The 19,548-nt window shown below is 28.2% G+C and overlaps 1 protein-coding gene across 1 annotated transcript in view; it reads left to right on the top strand.

Annotated features, from left to right (window-relative positions):
• LOC113555952 (serine/threonine-protein kinase pakA-like) overlaps window positions 1-19,548 on the top strand; it is a 199,210-nt gene that overhangs the window by 137,856 nt on the left and 41,806 nt on the right. Inside the window, exons 3-6 of the mRNA XM_026960600.1 lie at window positions 907-1,323; window positions 5,273-5,745; window positions 8,522-8,803; window positions 12,287-12,583. Coding sequence (XP_026816401.1) covers window positions 967-1,323; window positions 5,273-5,745; window positions 8,522-8,803; window positions 12,287-12,583 — 1,409 coding nt within the window. The 5' untranslated portion in view covers window positions 907-966. The remainder of the gene's footprint in view (window positions 1-906; window positions 1,324-5,272; window positions 5,746-8,521; window positions 8,804-12,286; window positions 12,584-19,548) is intronic.

The raw sequence follows: 19,548 nt of genomic DNA on the forward strand, positions 1-19,548 counted from the left end.
CAAGTATCATCAGGTTGATATTTTATTTATGAGGTAATTATGTATTGTACTTGCTCTTGGTTATTTACAATTTCATTTATTAAAATGATGTATTTTTGTTTTTATAAAAAGTGTTATTGAATATTACATTCTATGAATTTATACAATAATTAAACATAAGTATAACGATACAAGTACTGGGTTCAGTTCAAATGTGTAGAATGTGTTTGTCTATCAACTATATAAATTCAAGAAAATAGATCTCTATATCCACGGCGTTTAAGACATCTTGTCATAATCTCAACACTATTTATACTTTTGTCAATTAAATAAATAATAAAATAGTATTCAAAATGTATTCAAAACGTATAAAATGTATAAATTGTAAGCTCAGCTTTTAAAATCAAAATTCAATAATCGCATAATGTTTTAAGTACCTATCAAATACACACATAAATATCTCGAACCATAAAATTTTTGTTGGTAAATGAACTATTCAGAAATTTAAAAAAATAAAATAAAATGTAGTTAGTGTATATTTTTTTTAATTTTAAATATACCTATAAATCGTGGAAAATATATCAAGACGTATAAACCTAACCAAATATGTAATTGGTTTTCTCGCCGAAGTGAATTCGGACGATCGTCGTCACACAATTTATTTAGAATGTAAAAGCGTGACTACGACGTTCTACAGCCGAAAGACGGGTATAAGAAAAAACGTCGTGGGCCATGAAACGTGAAATTTAAAACATAAAAAATTATAGGTGTACCATTTCGTGTGTGATACGTTTTTCTAACTGTGTATGTTTTCGAAATTGTTATCGACCGGAACGATTAATACGCATATGCGACAGATAAACGTACCACCACCGTACATAATAATATTAATAACAATATCGGAATGTCATTTTCTCGGTTTTTCAGGCAGGTGGTGGCTGGACTCCAGCCGGCGTTGACGTGGTCAGCGGCACGGGCAAACACCGAATGGCGGTTCTCGTGAGGAAGTCGGCGCCGGGATCGCCCACGCCGTCGTCGGCTTCCAGTTACGGTACCGCGTCATCCGGTAACGATCTCATCGCCAGCGCGTCCAGCGCATTGCGCCGGCTGCACTTCAAGTCTGCCGGCGCCCAACGCATGCTCAACCGGTCCAAGGCGGTACAACAACAGCAGCAACAGCCGCAGTCGCAGCAATCGTCGCCGGTGCCCAAGCTCAAGGTGCTCGGGTCCAGCTCGGTGTCCATCGAATCGTCGGCCACGGTCAACACCAGCACCGATTCGTCCGCGGCGACCATGACCACGGTTACCGACGACACGGAAAACGAGGACAATTTCGACAACCCGGTGAGTGGGACGCGCGTACTTCCGCTCTGTACCAACCGCCGTCGAAAACGGATTCTTACGCGCGACAGCTCGTTAATTATTTTGAAAAATCTCGGCAAACCATTGCCGGAAAACGGTTAACGCGATAGTGACCCGCATACGGCCCGACGGTGTTCAATGCACAACATTAGCCGTGTGTGTGCACGCGCGCCAGACGCGGTGTAGGAATTCAATTATTCCGAGTTGGATAATATTTTATACCGCTGCAGTGCGACTGGTCAGCGCGGTAACCCGACGAAATTGAGTGACCGCAATATATTATTATCATATACTCCGGGCGGCCGACCCGATGTTCGGGTACCGCGTGTCCGCATGACTATGCAAATGATGATAAGGTCGAATTTAAACGAATTTGCGAATTTCAAATATTGTAATTTCAAATGTTATATTATTTATTTCAAGTCTTCTGAACCTACATTTCAAATCGATACTTCGCACAAAAATAAATTACTACCGACAGCGCGCGCGTTTCTACGAAATCCGTTGGTTCTATTTTAATTTGAAAATCAAATCTCATCGTTTTTACTATCGAACGAGTAATAAATAGTAATTTTATACCGTAATAATGAAATAGTACGATGTACATTCAGTACAACACGAAACTCTTATAAACACACTTTACAAAGATAGTGTAAACCGAAAGTCTCTACGCTCGAGATGAAATAGATTTTAGTTTTAGACGATCCGTTCAAGTCGCATGTTCAAGACCGTAGCCAGAAAAAAATAGGGGGGAAGAGAGTATAATTATGTCGTATTATACAAGTTTCAATTATAATAGGCATTTAAACCTATTCAATCTCATTTCAAGAAAAAATTTCGGGGGGTCTTAACCCTGAAACCCTTCCACCTGGCTACGACCTTGCGCATGTGTGATACTATAGTACTAAATATGCGCGTAGAGAATAATATATAGTAATAGACAATTATCGTAATGCGAAAAAGAAAAAAAAAACGATCTTGTTTTAAAATGTGTCTAAATAATAATAGCGGAAAAAACCATATGCTGTACCACACGGCCGTACACGCTCGGCCACACGACTCTCCAAAGGCGTTAAGGGAATTATGTGCATTATACCATAGTTTAATCCACAAACACGAGCAAGGATGTATTATACATGCATTCTGTTTTGACCCAATGTTTGTTTTTGTTTGAAAGTGGATATTAATCCAAGCATATACGACTACTTCGCCCATTGTATAATAACTCACAAAGGGCATTTGGAAATCAATTCCCCATCGTCCAATTTTTATTATCCGAGATTATTATATAGGGTAAATATACAAAGAACGTATACGATTTCCCCTTAGCGAATTTGATTAGTGACACGCTATTTTAGTAGTATGTATAATACCTGCGCAGTATGCATATTATTATATTCGATTGAATTCAAATATTGTGTTTTTGTTATTCAATACCGAATATTTTCCCGTGCGTTAATTAAATTCTATTGGATATTTTTTAATTGCTGTGCGAAATTCGTTTTTCAGTTTTTCAGTTTAAGCAATTAATCTAATTTAACTCAAAAGTGATTCGCGAATACCTGGAGCATACAACTACGTTAATTCAAATCCCGAATCAGTATACACTTTTTTTTTTGTTTTTACAACAACAACCAGAATAATATGATATCGATTGTTACGGTCATTTATTTACTTATTTATTTATTATATTTGACATTCATGACGATGAATATTGAAACAAAAAATACAATTCCGCAAATGTCATATTTTTTCATCATAATAAAAAAATCATTAAGCGAATCAATCTTTCAACCCCGAAAAATATTCCATTGTGAGTTTCAATATTTATTAACTTTATATGCAAATAAGTATGATACAAACATTTCTTCACATGTGTGCTAAATTATATTTTCACATTTTATTATATAAAATATATTATACTAATATACAAATTTTTTAAAATTTAATAATACAAGAAATTAATGTTTATTATATATTTATGTTTTTACTTTTTGGTGACATGGTTTAACTATTAATTTAATAAATAAAATATTTATAGCATCTATACTAAATTTTAATTACAAGAAATTAGGTAAATAATTTAAAATATAAATTATAATTAAAATGTAGTTATATTATAGTTATAAACTTATAATACATTTATACCATTGCGGAAAAACGCGAGTAAATGCCGTTCGAATGTGTTGAGTATTAAATACATCACGCAGTTGTGTATACCTAATACCATACATATTTACTATTGCACAAACTACCATAATATACCTACTATTATAGCTAATATTATATTATGTTTGATATTCGATTTCTCTCAGTACATCTCTCGTCATCGTTATTATAACCATTCTGGGAATATTATTATTACCGACATTTGACTATCTCGTATACCCACACCGTATACGTGTATTATTGCAATATTCATAATCCTGTGTCGAACACGGGCAGCTTTAGTTCGATTTAGTATAACTTTATTTGGATATATCTAAGTTTCTATATTGGTAGGTCTTCAGTGTACATTTTTATAATAGTATAAAAATTAGATGATTTTGTATTCCTGTACTGCTTTAAAGTTTTAGATGTTAGTTTCTACATATAATTTAAATACATTTTCTTATCACTTAATCCAAATTTATGTAACTTATGGCAGGTACTTGGTAATGTTAAAATAAAATGATTTTTGTGTACTCAAAAAGATATATGTAAATTTATGAACGAAATCAATAGAAATATATTTATATTTTGTCACAGATGCCATAAATACTTAAAAAAAATATATAGTGGTGAAAAGTTTTAAGTGTTTACGTATAATATTTTTGGAAAACCAATAAAATATAATTTTAATAATACTTTGTAGTAGTTTGAACTCGAAATGTCTACGAGTATTATCGTGCATTTTAAGTTTTATTTTAAGTCGATTTTTGAAAAAATAAGATTTATATTAAATTGTCGAGCTCGACCATAACATTTGTACAAAAATAAGAATGCTATTAAAAAAATGTTCAAATGTTTGCGATTTTGGTAAATTTTTAATTTATTTAAATGACTATAAAAGAATAATGTGATTATGTATTTTTGATACTTTTTGATTAAGATATAAAAGCTACGAGAAACGTTTTTGTTGTTTATTGGGGGTTATTTTAGTCCAAAACATACATAATATTATTATAATACTGTGTAAAAAAAAAATAAATATCTAGAAATTACACATAAAAAGCTTAACGTCTTAAAAATTATATCACCTATTAAATTATAATACAAATATTTAATGAAAATTTCAATTATTTGGAGTTATTCACTTAAGATTTATTGAAAAAAAAATAATTTTGTCAATATTTGTTTTTTGTATGTAAACATGTCCATTCAAATACTTATAAAAATTGTACTGTTTTTTTTCGGTGATTAGTAAGTTTTTACTAATTTTTGTTTTTAACATATACTAAAGTACTCAAGTCCAATTTTCTATTAAATCCATTATCAAAATTGAAAATTAAAGCATTTTTACTGCTCTTAAAGGTGACGTCAGATAAAAAAACGGATAATTTTTAAACCAATACAATCATGCTCCGTTCAAAATCTAAAGGTTTTATACGACGTATTATGAAAACCCAAACACAATATACGGGATTTTTTATAATTGTAATCAGATAGTTATTTACTGAAATAATTTTATGATATATATTATATTATATTAGGATTGATATATTTTAATCAAAAGTCATAAATTACAATAAACTATTACATAAACACGTGCATCGGTGTATTATGATAATATAATTTTAAATATAAAAAAATACGGACAAAAATAATATTTATCGTGTAATATTTTGGTATAGTAAATGCTTACCTATAGTCTATGCCTCTTTGTTAATGTGTAATATTAATAGATGTATAGTAGCGATCAATAATCGTTAATTTTATAAATTTTTGACAGTTCGAACCGAAAATGCGTATAATTCCGAACCTGTTGGACGAAGTGCTCAACGGCACTCAGTCTTTGTCGTCCGCGGAAAAAGACGACGAGTTCTACAGCGCGTCCAGCACCGAGGAACAGCCCAGGGACGATCCAAAGGCCGTTTTCACAGTCCAGGACACCGCGCCCGAGGAATACGAGGACAGCGGAATGCCGCTGATGCAGTACACTACGTTGCCGAGCAGCTTTCACCAACATCACCACAACAACAACAACTATAACAACAACAACGACAACAAAACGAATAACAACTACGGGAAAGACGGCGGTGCCACGGAGGAGAACACCATCGCCGAAGTCGAGGACTTCCGGCCGGCCGATAAGGACAGGAACGCGGACGACGACGCGGACAACACGCTGGAATGGCGTAACATCATGAAGCGGCAAGCGCTGCTCGAGAACCTCCACCGGAACACCATCATAGCGAACAAGAGGTAAGTCTGGGACCCGGCCGGAGCTTATAAAATATATACTACAGTTATATGACACAAGATTTTAGTCGTATAACACTAAATCAATTATGAACACGCCTCGTAGTTTGTAATACGATTAGCTTTTAGTTTAAATAAAATAGTTTAATAATAATTTCGGTATCTATTCGGTATCAAACAAATGTTTAATATAAAGATTAACCTAATAGGTGTGCGATTAAATTAAAAATGATTAAACCGTTTAATCAAAAAATAAAGGAAATAATTTCATTCGTATGACGCAGTAAATAATTATTGTACCCTAGCCTGGAATTTGTACCACTCATTATAGTAGTTTTTATTGCATGCGTAGAACTACAAGTAAACGCTCTAGGGTTTTACATAAAGGTCAAAATGAATTACATTTGAAAAATACTTAAATATTTGACTACGTTTCGTACCCTTAGTAGTGTGAACTCATGAAATTCTAATATTATGTACACTCAGTTCGAGATAAAGCGAGGAAATAAACACTATCGGTTCCCCACCAAAGGTTAACGATTGTAATATTCTTAGTAACCAGCTAGTACCGACAATAAATACTCCAAGTACCTGCACATTTAATGTCTAGAGATTATTTCGCTGAAAAGTATATTCCGCTATATTACGGCTAACTCTAATAAATTATGTAACCGGTGTATGTAAAAATATTGAACCAATAAAATAAAAACCATAAAAATATAGGTATCCTATTTATAGCGGTTTAACTTTAATGTGATTCCGAGGTGATACTAACGGGTTACCTTCTCTCTCGTGTCTTCATGTAAATTCGTATTTTTTTTTTTTTATTCATATTTATTTCATTCGTTTAATCTACTTAAAATGTTACTATAAGCATGTATAATATATACAATAATCTTTTAATTAAAAATAATAACGGTTATGTTGATTAAATAAAATTGTTCTATTGAAAAAAAATTAAAAAAACCTAACCAACAGTATTATTTTAAAATAATTATAATAATATTAATTAAATAAAACAAAATTTTTCAATTTTTCGGAAAAATATAATATTCCTAGTCAATTTTTTATCTATAAAATGTAACTAAATTATTCTAATTAATTACAGCATTATTGTTTTTAACAGCTTATCGTAATATATTATTATCATTATTCATTAATATGTCTTATGCCTGTGAGTCGAAAAAAAAATGTGTCCAACGAAAAAATTCAAGGTTTTTTTTCTAGGAATGTATTATTTCGCGTTGTGAAAAATAACAAATGGCATGTTCTCAAATACACTATAAAAAATTTCCATGTTAAACATTTACAAACACAAAATCACATTTCCTTTTTTTTCCCGTTATGAAGCCTTTCTTAGAACTATTTGTTGACATGAATAAAAAATGCTCAAGATCAGGACATAAAATCAATAATTATGTCATATAGCAAGCCGTATTAATGATCTTATGTTTTCCTAAAAGGGAGAAACTATAGGTTTTTTTTTTTTTAATTAACGTTGAATTTAAAATATCGTATATAATTAAATAACGGTATATGAAGTTGCACATAAAATATTATTATAATAAATGCATACTGTAAACTAGTTTTATTTATCGACTTTATCCGGGAAAAAAATTAAAAATATATAGCTTACTTTATTTCCGTTTGAGTATTTATAGTTTATACCCACTTCGGTTCTTTTGCCAGTTAATGTCGGTTAGGTAAGGCACATCACTGTGTACATGCATCGGAGATGAGGACCTATCTCAACCTATTATCGATGCTTGGTGCATTTCAACTGTACAAGATATTATGGCCAGTTAAATCAAATTAAATAATAATGTCTACTTTTTTCTTCTGTGCGTCTAGTGGAAATTTGAAATAAACAAAAATATTTTTTTTTTTTTTGTATCTTAATAATAAAATTAATCTATAAGCTAATATTTAGGAGTTAAATTTCGGTACAAAAAGTAACCTATGTTACTCATTTCCAAGTACTTTACCTGCCTGTGAAAATTTCATCAAAATCGATACAGCTATTTGAAAAATAACTCTGACAGACACTTCAATTGTATTTGTGTGTATATAATGAATAAGTATAGATTATAAATTACCAAAAGTAATACTTTTGCTTCACTTTTATAAAACGTTCTTCCTGAAAAACATAAAATGCTACGTAGAAATATTCTTATGAATAAATGATTAATGTTTCTAGTCGAAACCAATTTTTAACAAAAAACATTTTCTTATAACATCTTAATAATATATTATATTACTTACGGTAACCATTATTGTGATCTACAATATATGCGTGAGTTCTTATTCACATTAGTTTTTTACTTTTTTATTTCGACATATTATTATGAAATGGTGTTAAATTGCTATACTTATGAAAAAAAAAATATGATAATAATTAATATTAGTTATTAATTAATTTAGAATTTGAGGATAATAAATTGGAATATACATTTAAATTTAAAAAACTATGATTATTGAATAGCGAAATTAAATCTTATTACTAAACATTCAAATGTACTAAATATTAGCAAAAGTGTGCCTACACGTTATTTACCTATACTTTATAATGCGATACTACGACAGTAGCTAAAATAATATTATAATATGCAATGGTTATAATTTAATGACTTGTTATCCATGGTTCATTACAATTTTCAATAAGGTTTAAGATGTAATAATAAAAATTATTCAAGCAACTACTTATTATTATTGGTTTTTAGTAATTTGAAATATTCAAAGCAATAAAAATACTGATTTCATAAATAATTCATTTATTCAGATTAAAACTGCTCTCGAGAAGATATGCTAAAAGTCGATTCGAAGAAGATAGGACACGAACAGAGATCGGTCGTAACTCTTCAGGTTTTGCCGCTGAACAGATGACTATTGACAGCGAAGACTCTTTCCAAGTAGACAATGGATCACCACCAATTCCTTCGTCACCGACTGGTCTTCCAGGTTCGCCTACTTGCGATGACGAATCGTCACCTACAAAGTCAAAACAACATTTCACGTTCCCCACAGTCAACGAAACAGACGAACCTAACGATACAACTAAAAGGTATGAAAAATAAGTTTTTTTAAATGTTAAGAATATTATGCTGATAGTTATAATAAAAATTTCATAATATTATTATTAATATTTATTCGCAAATATTTTTGAATAATTAAATATAATACTTACTAGTCAAAAGTCTCCTTTAAATGCTACTTCTTATTGTTCTCGTAGTTTCAAATTTATCTTATCTTTAAAATTGTTCTTCTCAAAATTAAATATATATTTTAATAAATTTTATAATTATTTTTATAACTCCCTTGAAATATCTTGGGGTAAAAATATTGCCGACTGCAAATATTTTAAAATAATTATATATAACCCTTATACTCCAAAAGTAATCGACTATTATAAGAATGGTACTTATATTCTTCCGCAAAGTAGCTGTTTTTCTTAACATGTATAAGAATTTCAATGAACGTAGAAAATATTTTTATTATTATTTTGAACATTGTTACATCGTTACATTCAAATTAATTATTTTTTTTTTTATAATTATTATATTTAACGTTTTATTTTTAAACTTTTAAATACCTGAATAATTATTTATAATAATAATATAGAATTATCATTAATATTATTCAACAACATTTTTACTGACTTGATCTATACTCAAATAATATTGGATTACTTGTTTAACTTGTTTAACAAAAATTAGATACACTATTCTTAAATTTACCGTTACCGTATTTTAATCATTTGAATTAACTTAAATCATTTAATTTATGAAGGAATCTGTTTAAAATTTAGTTGACAAAATAACTTACGTCATGGACTATCTACATATTTTTGAGTACCTATTTGCTATATTTAATACTATTTAAGTCATTTGTATATAATCTAATTAATACTCGTAATTAGTATGAAAATTATGCATAAGACATTTTACATTTAACACTAAAACACATCAGTGAATATTTCATTAGAGAGATTATTAATTAAAATATAATATGAACTTTTGACTGTAAATAATTGTAATATATTATTACATTTGATAATATTATTAACGTCATTAACGTACAATATATTACAGACATCTGACATCTTGTAGTGATTTCGATAACAAGCCACATCTAAAAGTGTAATTCATGAAACTCGATTAATTTTGAAAACATCAGGATTAAAAATAATTCACTTTGTAGTTCTTGATAATAATATATATTATAATCAGGTTGTTTGTTTAATAATAAATAGACATTTCGCATGTTCAATTTGCTAATCCGTTCATCAATTTATCATTATGTACTATTGGCGTTCTCGTTAAGTTTTAAAGTAATTGTCGCTTTTGGGTAATTAATTTCAACATCCATTATTTATCTTATTTTGAAGCAGCTTAATTTATACTGGTCACAATCAATATTTACAACGTTAATTTATAATAATGGCAATCATTTTATAAACATCCATAGAATTAAAAAAAAATATGTATATATAACCAAATTAGAATTTATTTAATTTTATAATATTACAAACAGTTATATATTGTTAAACTTCATTTTATGAATAATCGATAAAAAATACCTTCTTCAGTCCTTAATAGTCATAGTTGGCATCTTCCCAATACTTAAATTATCTAATAATGATTATTGTGAACTCAGTCCATAAGTTATACTTTTTATATTTAATTTTACTTATAGAAACAAATTAAAACAATATAACCAACTATCGTAAATTAGTAAGTTATGACTTAAGCAATGAAATTATTATAATAAGGAAAATTGCAAAAATACAAAAATCAATTTTACCTTTATGGTTTATATTATACTATTTGTATAATTAAAATATCAATTATGTATATATTATATATATTTATACATTGTATATATATATATATATCACTTTTAGTCAAATCAGTATAATATTTTTAAAAAAAAAAACACTTATATTCTTAGTAAAAAACAGTCTGTAAGATAATATAATTTTTAATGACTTTTGTTATTAATCGACATTTATTGTTTTTCAAATATATTTCCATAAAAAACCAATAAAAACATATCAATGAAACACACGCTGTTTGTATTGAGTTTAAAATTATAAAATCTAGTCAATATAATTTTATTTTAAATATCGATATGAATTATCTGGTACAAAGTAATCAATACAATATTATCAATAAGCATTAATTGCGAATTTGAATTCATTTTCCTTACGATCATATAATTTATGAAAGATGTTTTGCGTATGATCGAAAATAGAAAAAAGAATCTCATCGTATTAACATTATGGATATAGGTAATAATTAATATTAATGCATATTGATAAGAAATGTATAAACGCGTTAGCATACATCACATGTTTTGTAACATCTTTATAAGTATCGGACGCGCGTAGTAATTTATTAAAAGTGATATTATACAACGTGTAAATTAATTTGATAAAGTTACGTAGGTATACGAAACCTACTGCACGAATGTTGTTCATGGATATCACTAGATTAATTACTGTTGTACAATTACGATATGTCAAAATTAATGGTTACTAATGATAGTATAATACACTATGTACGCGTTTAAAAGATTTTGCTATCCATTAATAACAGTATTAAAATCAAATTACTAAATTATGTGTATTGATATAGAAATGTATTATATTTTCAATTATTATTGAACAAAAACGAATTTATTTTGTTTGAGTAATTACACCAAGCGATAAATTAATCGTTATCATTCTTTTTTTTTTTTTTTTTTGCTTCATTAAAATATAGAGGATAATTGATTCGCTTGTATGATATAATTACTAATAACTAAACAATAATACCATTATTTATGGTTTTTTTTAAGAAAAATAATATTCCTCGTTGTTGCGTACACTACTTGCATTAGTAATCAAGAAAATTGATTTCTCATGTTTGTACACACAAACTTAGGCCGTAGTCTTAAACTTTAGATTTCTGTAACGTTAAAAATTAAAACTTTTAAGAACAAACTCAATACTTAAAACATTAAAATGCGCCTAAAAAATAAATCAAATATAATGTCATATGACCAAACGCTATTCATTAATAATATTTTAAACGGTAACAATGCTAAAATGTTCATCTCAAAAATACCGTGATGATGAACGTGTCATTATCCAATACAACGGCGGCTACAGCTGTCGTTTGAATGCGACGGACGCGTCGATGCGGAGAGTACGTATAAGTCTGGTCTTTCTTCTTTTATTTTTTGGATTTCATCCGACCAGGTCATATTATGTGGAGTCGTGTTGGCTTTGGACCACTCGTGTGCGCGTTATAGGAGTTCCCCCACTAGATAATTCTTTTGCCACTTTACAAATTGCATCTGTATCATAGCGCAGCCACGTACCACGGCGTCGTGGATCACTGTAATACGTGTGTAGCGTATCGCGAGAGCACTAAAGGAGATTTAAATTTATTAGAAACGATAAATACGATAACATTACCTATATATTGCACTATACTCACATATTATACTATTGCGATTCACGATATTTACAAATGATCGTCACGGGCCTTTGCGCGATTTCCAGGAGACCGTCGACGGTGTACAACCGGACGCCAAACTGGAACAACAAGGAGCGGAAAAACTCGGCGGTGCTGCTGGACGCGTTGGTCATCAACAAGAGCCAATCGGCAGCGGTGGTCATGTCGGACACGGGACAAGTGGCCACGATCGTCGTCCAACAGCCATCGCTCTCTGCCAACTCGCCCGAGCAGGGGCACGAAGGGTGTCAGACAGCGCCCGTCGAACTTCCTATCGACTTCAACCGGTGGCCCGACTTCGCCAACAGCATAAGTTCGCAACAGTATCACGACTTCCAGATGAAGTGAGTTGGGCATCAATACACTATTTAAGCATGCGATATTTAAAAAATAGGTTTTGCATTTCGGTACGTCGGACTTTTTGTCAGTCGGTAAAATTAGGTTATAACGGGTAAATGATGCGTAAATTGCGCCCGACGAATGGACATATCAGTCCTAGATAATTGTGTCCGACAACAAAATAATAATTATTTATAATATGACATTAAAAACGCTTTCATATAAATATCATATCGAATGCCAACTCGTATACTTTAATAAGGTGCGTATCCCGTATAATAATATGATGGCGTCTATTTGCCGCAATCTTTTCACTACCCGGGAATGCAATCATTTACAACCGCTCGTTATAGCTGAGACGTATAATTAAGGGGTCTAGTTGATGTTTTGGTCCAGTGAATCTCGAAACTCTGCTAAACAATAAATAATTATTGTATTATTATTATTATTATTATGTAACGCTGAATACTGGCTGTGATTGTTAATATTAATGACATAATGTTTAATATATAATATGTATATGAAGATAAACGTAAAGAAACCGTCCAGATATGGATTAAGGTTAGGGCGTCAGTAATTGAACGTGTACTTAAAGAGACAAACATAGATCGGTTATGGCAAACATAGGTTATTACTTATTAAAGACGCCCGGAATTCCAATTTATTCAGGTGACTATCTTCGTGTCATAGAACCATCCAGCATTTTATTGAGGAACAATAAAAATGTGTTGGAATTGATATTGGCCGGCTGTGCCGTGTTTCGTGTCGTCGAAACAGCGTGTATGTAAATAATAAATCATAAAAATAGGAATAATATAATAATAAAAGGAGACTGTATATTTTTTTTTAAAAGAATGTCCTTTTTTTTCAATATTCATTCTTTTATGAAAAATTTAAGTGAAAACGAATTATCTTGTTTATATGGTTATATATAAATGTATATACTATTCATAGAACGTATAATTTATTTGATATTTATCATGATTTCAAACATTATTAACAGGGCTCGGCAGTTCTAGCAAATGTATATTTTTCTTGGTTCGTCCTAGAAACATTCAAAGTAAGATACAAATATGTTTCACACTTCTCTAATGTCATACACAAAATTTTATTTTACTATTTTTGGGTATATTTTCACATGAATACATATTGAGCTATTTTGGTACGTTGGAATTATAAATGCTGTTTATGGGCATATTTTTAAAAACTAAATTTAGATAACCTACCAAACAGCCGCCTGCAAAAATGTGAACTAAAACAAATTGTTATATTTTACGATGGTACGCATCCAAAATAAACGGCCTTAGAACGTTGTTATCTTCGATTAAATCGGACAATCCCGTTCGTTTTCAATAAATTGTTTAATTTTAAAATCGCGTCAGTCACATCGTATTATCGCACTATCATTGGATTAGTTGTATTATCGTACTGCAGTCGTATTTCGGTCGATACCTACAATCATACTCTATGAAAAACATTAAAAATGTGTAAAATTAAATACATCTTAAATTAATTCATGTTAAAAAAAATTTGTTGAAAATGTTATTTTACATATTTTCCAATTTTTAGCTATTTATAGCGCTGATATTAATGTTTTTATGTGCATATTTAAGCGCTAAAAATTAATTTTTTTAGTGCTATAATTTCCGAGCCCTGGTTATTAGATATCTATCACATTTTTTCTTACACCCGCACAAATATTATTGAAATAAACAACACAATACTTGAATTTATCGAGCTTACATGTATTTATCGAATTCGCAATCCTGAAATAAACAAATCACCACCCTCTCCTCGCATTTCGCAATGAATCCTTCCATATCAGAAAATATCAACGAATAAAATAATACAAAAAAATCAAATGTTGATTTTTCTCGGTATCAACAAAAATTAAAAATGTCTGTTTTCATATCAAATTTAACTAATTCAATTTGAATAAAATAAACTAAAATGTCAATTAAAACCACAAATTTTCTTAACTGGATCGAACAAAAAAAAAAATGTTTCACAAATAAATTACCACAAAACATAATGCAATCCTAATCTAATTGAATGATAGTAACTTTTATTATTTTAAATCATTGTAAAGTAAAATATTTATTGATAATACTAAAGCAGTAAGGCATAATAAATACATTATACATTTTTCCTAAGCTTTTGATAGAAAATTATAAGTTTATCAATGTATAATTGGTAATATAATTCACTTAAAATATGTCTAATATTTTTATTCTATAAGGCATATTTAGGACTGTAATATTTTTATTTTTTGTAATATAAATCTTAACTTTCAAACATTTTCGTGTCTGTAGGTTGAAATATTTTTGTTTTAATAAATTTGATTGGGTTGATATTTTAGAAACTAAATAAAACCTTTTGACCATTTTACTGAATTGTTCCTTCATTTTTACTTTTTATTTTTGTTTAACACTGTGAAAGTTATTGTTTTGCTCATTAGAGTGTGTAAATTTTATTGGTTTTAAAATCACATTCTATGACATATTAAATTGAAAGACTTTATTTCATCAAACACTTTTATTCGTGTTCTTTTATTTTTATTTTTATCTTATTTTTACAAAATATTTACATTCTTTATTTAATAAGAACATAAATAATATATGCTTGTGACATATAATATTAATGTAAACAACCAAATCGTATTTCATAATATTATAAACTTTATTTAGATATTTATACAAAAACAATAAAACTATATTCCAATTAAATCTCGATAATTTTAATCTATAATATTGCAAGATAGTAAAATTTTAATTTTCGCATTTTTTAAACGACATATTATTTCAAGAACCTGTAACCTAACCTATGGAAATATTATTATTTTTTTATTTATTTATTTTATTATTAATACTAATTATAATTTACTAAAATTATAATGTGTTTTAATATTGATAATTATTTGCTGTAACAGTTAAAATTTGTTGATAAGATCTATTTCTTTTTTCAGTCAATATAGATTCAATCTTTGTTTTATAATTTATAAAGTACAAGGTATGTAAACGTCATTCAGCACTGAACTTTAACCAAGCTCAACAGAAATTACCAATTTTAGTAGAAATATTTATTCAGTAACGATGAAAAAGGGTGTTCAATATTTTTACGACAATAACTATAATTTATAAGATTATAATTAATATTTGGATACACTTTTTAATAATAAATATATTTGATAACAAATTCCAAGAAATATAATATTAATTAAGTTAAATGTTGGTATTTGAAATTTGGCTGAGGAATCCGTCAATTATTTTACCGTGAAGTTAAGTATACTCTGAAAACATAATTGGTTTCAATAGTAAGTTTTAAAAAATATTTACACACTTAACATTTTTTTTCTTTAAAGAAGGTACTCCCTAGAAAACTTTCTTCAAAATGAACGAAAAAAGTTTGTAAACTTAAAAATGATTTTTGTACCAATGTAGTATTTTATATAATGTTACGGTAAGTTAATGACTAATACAAATTAAAATTATTATTATAAAGGTTTAACATTTTATTAAATTATATTTATTTAAGGATACTGTAGTTTGGAAATTGAATACAATAAATCCATTAGTTGAATGTAATTTTATAAATTATTCTGAAAGCAATTAAATTACATTAAATTACACACTTTATTCAATAATAAACATTATATTATTCAAAAATCTTACAGATTTAGTTTTATAAATACTTGATAATTATTTTTGAAATGGTATTGTGCTGTTTATCATGACTTTGTCTGAAACACTAATTTGCATATCATATTATGTATTCAATATTGTTTTCAACCTTACAAAATATACGATTTAAGTTTAAATATTCCCTTGATAAAAAAAAAAAAAAACTATTTACTGGAAATAAAGTACACAATCAGAAAACAGAATATGATTATTACACCAATAATCGTATTATTTATATTTTAAATCAACGAATCTCAATGAACTCAAAAAAAAATAAAATAATAACTTAAATTGTATTTGTTTGAAAGAATGTATTAATACACTTACTATAATTATAAGCAAAAGAAATATATTAAGTATTATAATACATATACTTTCAAAGTATAAACCGGGACCCGCTTTTCCATTTAAATATTATAATAATCTATATGTTATAAACATTGTTATTGACGAAATATACAAACTTCTCAGGAAGTTGACCTACGTTTATGTTTTTAGAAAAACATCGGCTTTGTCATGAACTGTAGTTTTTATAATGTAATTTTTTTTTCCCATCACACTAAACTGTCCATTCATTTAACCTTTTGTGAAGAAAAAAGAGAATCATTAATCAAGCTTTTTTTATGGCCACCGCCCGTAAAAGGACGAAAGACTCGCTTTACCCTGATGTAAAATGAAGGGTTTGCGCATAACCTATATTTACAAGTTTCCATGTCAAATTTAATAATAGCATCATTTTACATGTGTGCATCTACTTATTCTACTTTTCATTTTTTTTTTAGTGCATGCATTTTACGATGTGACTTTACAAAATTGAAACTGCGGCTAAGAGCAATGAACTGTTTGGTTTTAATGATATATCATGTGCTGCGTAATGATTTACGACTTGGCAAAAAATATAAAATGCCTATAACATTTTTAATGGCAGCATTAGTAAATTTCTTCGTGAACACTGGTTTAAAAGTCTCGTATAATTTATTCAGTGCAATATTAAACCGATATATTTTATTGACTAATTATAAAGGACACCATAATATTTGTTAAGAGATTTTCGTATATTGTTAATATTTCTCCAGAAATTACATCGTACACGACGTCATGTATTGTTTTCTCAATTATTAGGCATTCTATAACATACTAATAATTATGCATAAGACGTATACCGTGATATACTGCGTGGTTTTTTTTAAATATCGAGCAATTTTAATCGTTAGCGACTACTTATTTATTGATTATTTCAAATTCTCATGATTTATATGGTAATTTCCATAACATTTATTATTCAACGACATTTTAATTTAATTTGTTTATTAATGACTTATTTCTTTTTTTTTTTTTTTTATATTTGTTAAATACCAATATTTTTAAACCCTTAATGGTGTGAACGAATTTTGAATTATTTGTATGATATATTATACGTATTATAACAGGTAGAGCCGGTAGTACTCACTGTATATCCGTAAACATTAATATATTTTCTGGTAACGTTACAATCATAATATGTTATATTATAAAATATATAAATTATATTATTACGATTTATAATAATGTAATACAACAGAAATATATGACGTTATATTTAAGAATATTTGGCATTTATTTTTAGTTCATTGAAGACAAATATTCTTAATGAATTCATCAAGGAAATAACGTTTTCGTGATTTTATTTTTTGAAAACTTCGCGTAATTCATCATCTTATATAATATTACTGTGACTTTTTTTCGAAGAATATTTTTCCAATGAAAATAACAAACTGTTTAAGAAAGATAATCTACATTTGATATCATTGAGAATAATATTTTTATACAAATAACTCACAAAAAAAAACCTGCCATTTATATGTATATTATTTATCCAGCGATTATGAAACGCCACAATACTAACTAAGCATAATGCTTAAATAACTATTCAGGAAATTTTTATAATAATATCTAGAGTTGTATGTAAATATTATAACTCAATTATAATTACTAAATAGGTATGTATCTTATTTTATTTCATGTTTTATAATTAAAAGTTAAATTGAAACCAGCCAACGATTACAATATATATAAATATATAATTTAAAATTATGTATAAAATCACCTTAAAAATTAAATAAAAAAAAAAAGATTTATAGTGATATAATAATCAATTTTTTTTTCTTTAGTTTATAACAAGATCTTCTGGTCTACAAGCGTAAAAAATAATAAACTATATTTATAAACACGATCAAATATATTATGAACGTCATAGGTTTTAAAAAAAATGAACTAAAATATCGTGTTTTTTTATTTTTTGACTACAGTGTTGAATAGGTGACAAAAGTGATAAAAAATAAATTATTTAAGTATGTATATGTGATAAATCCTATATTATGTAAAATTAGAACAAAATAAAAAAAAATCTTTCTAATTATTAACATAACTGGTGTATTATTTTGAATTTATTATTACAATTGTATTAGTAAAACATATTTTCAAAAAAGTACTAAAATCAAAAAAAAAAAACAATCATAATGTATACCTACTCCTATTAGTTAAATTGATTCTATATACCACTTTACCAACTGATTGCATAACTAAATTTTACATTTCTTACTAGATTACCCTTAAAAATATTTTCAGAAAATAAGATTCACACAAAATAAAAATATGACATAATTTTAGAGTTGATATTATTATCAACACCACTTAAAATATTTTTTTTTTATTTAAACTTTGTTATTTACAATTAATTTCAACAGTTAAATAATAACAAGGAAGATTACGACATGAGTAATAATTTAAGAATTATTTACATAAAGTAAAAAAAAAAAATAGAACAAAAAGAACTTAAATTAAAAAACCTGTATGGTTAAAAAAGGTAATAAGTTATCAATGATGTTTTTTTTGTTGACAATAGAGGATATATTCGGTGTTAAAAAGGGATAATAGGTGGTTACGTTGGAGTGAAAGGCTGGAGCAATTGAAGATGAGGTGGGCTATGTCACAAACCATTGGGTCATAGTGGAGTGTGCAGAGAGGAGAATCGTTTAATGAAAGTTTGAAGGCATTAGAAGGAAGTAGGGTGTGGCCAAAGCGTAGACGGGAGAATGATACTATACTTTTCCTGGAGAGATTGAGGTTGTGAAACTAAGGTAGCGGTGAGATGGTTGGAGAAATATTTCTGTACCAGGTGGCAAAGTAAGGAGGGAATGATTCTCAGTGTTTAAGCCATAGGTTAGTAGTAAAAATCCTAAGATTGGAGATAAAGTCAGATCATAAAATTTTGGAACTCGGAGGGCACCCGATAGATGCTCACTTAAAAT

The sequence above is a fragment of the Rhopalosiphum maidis genome, chromosome 1 (assembly GCF_003676215.2).
Source record: "Rhopalosiphum maidis isolate BTI-1 chromosome 1, ASM367621v3, whole genome shotgun sequence".
In the NCBI taxonomy this organism is placed as follows: domain Eukaryota; kingdom Metazoa; phylum Arthropoda; class Insecta; order Hemiptera; family Aphididae; genus Rhopalosiphum; species Rhopalosiphum maidis.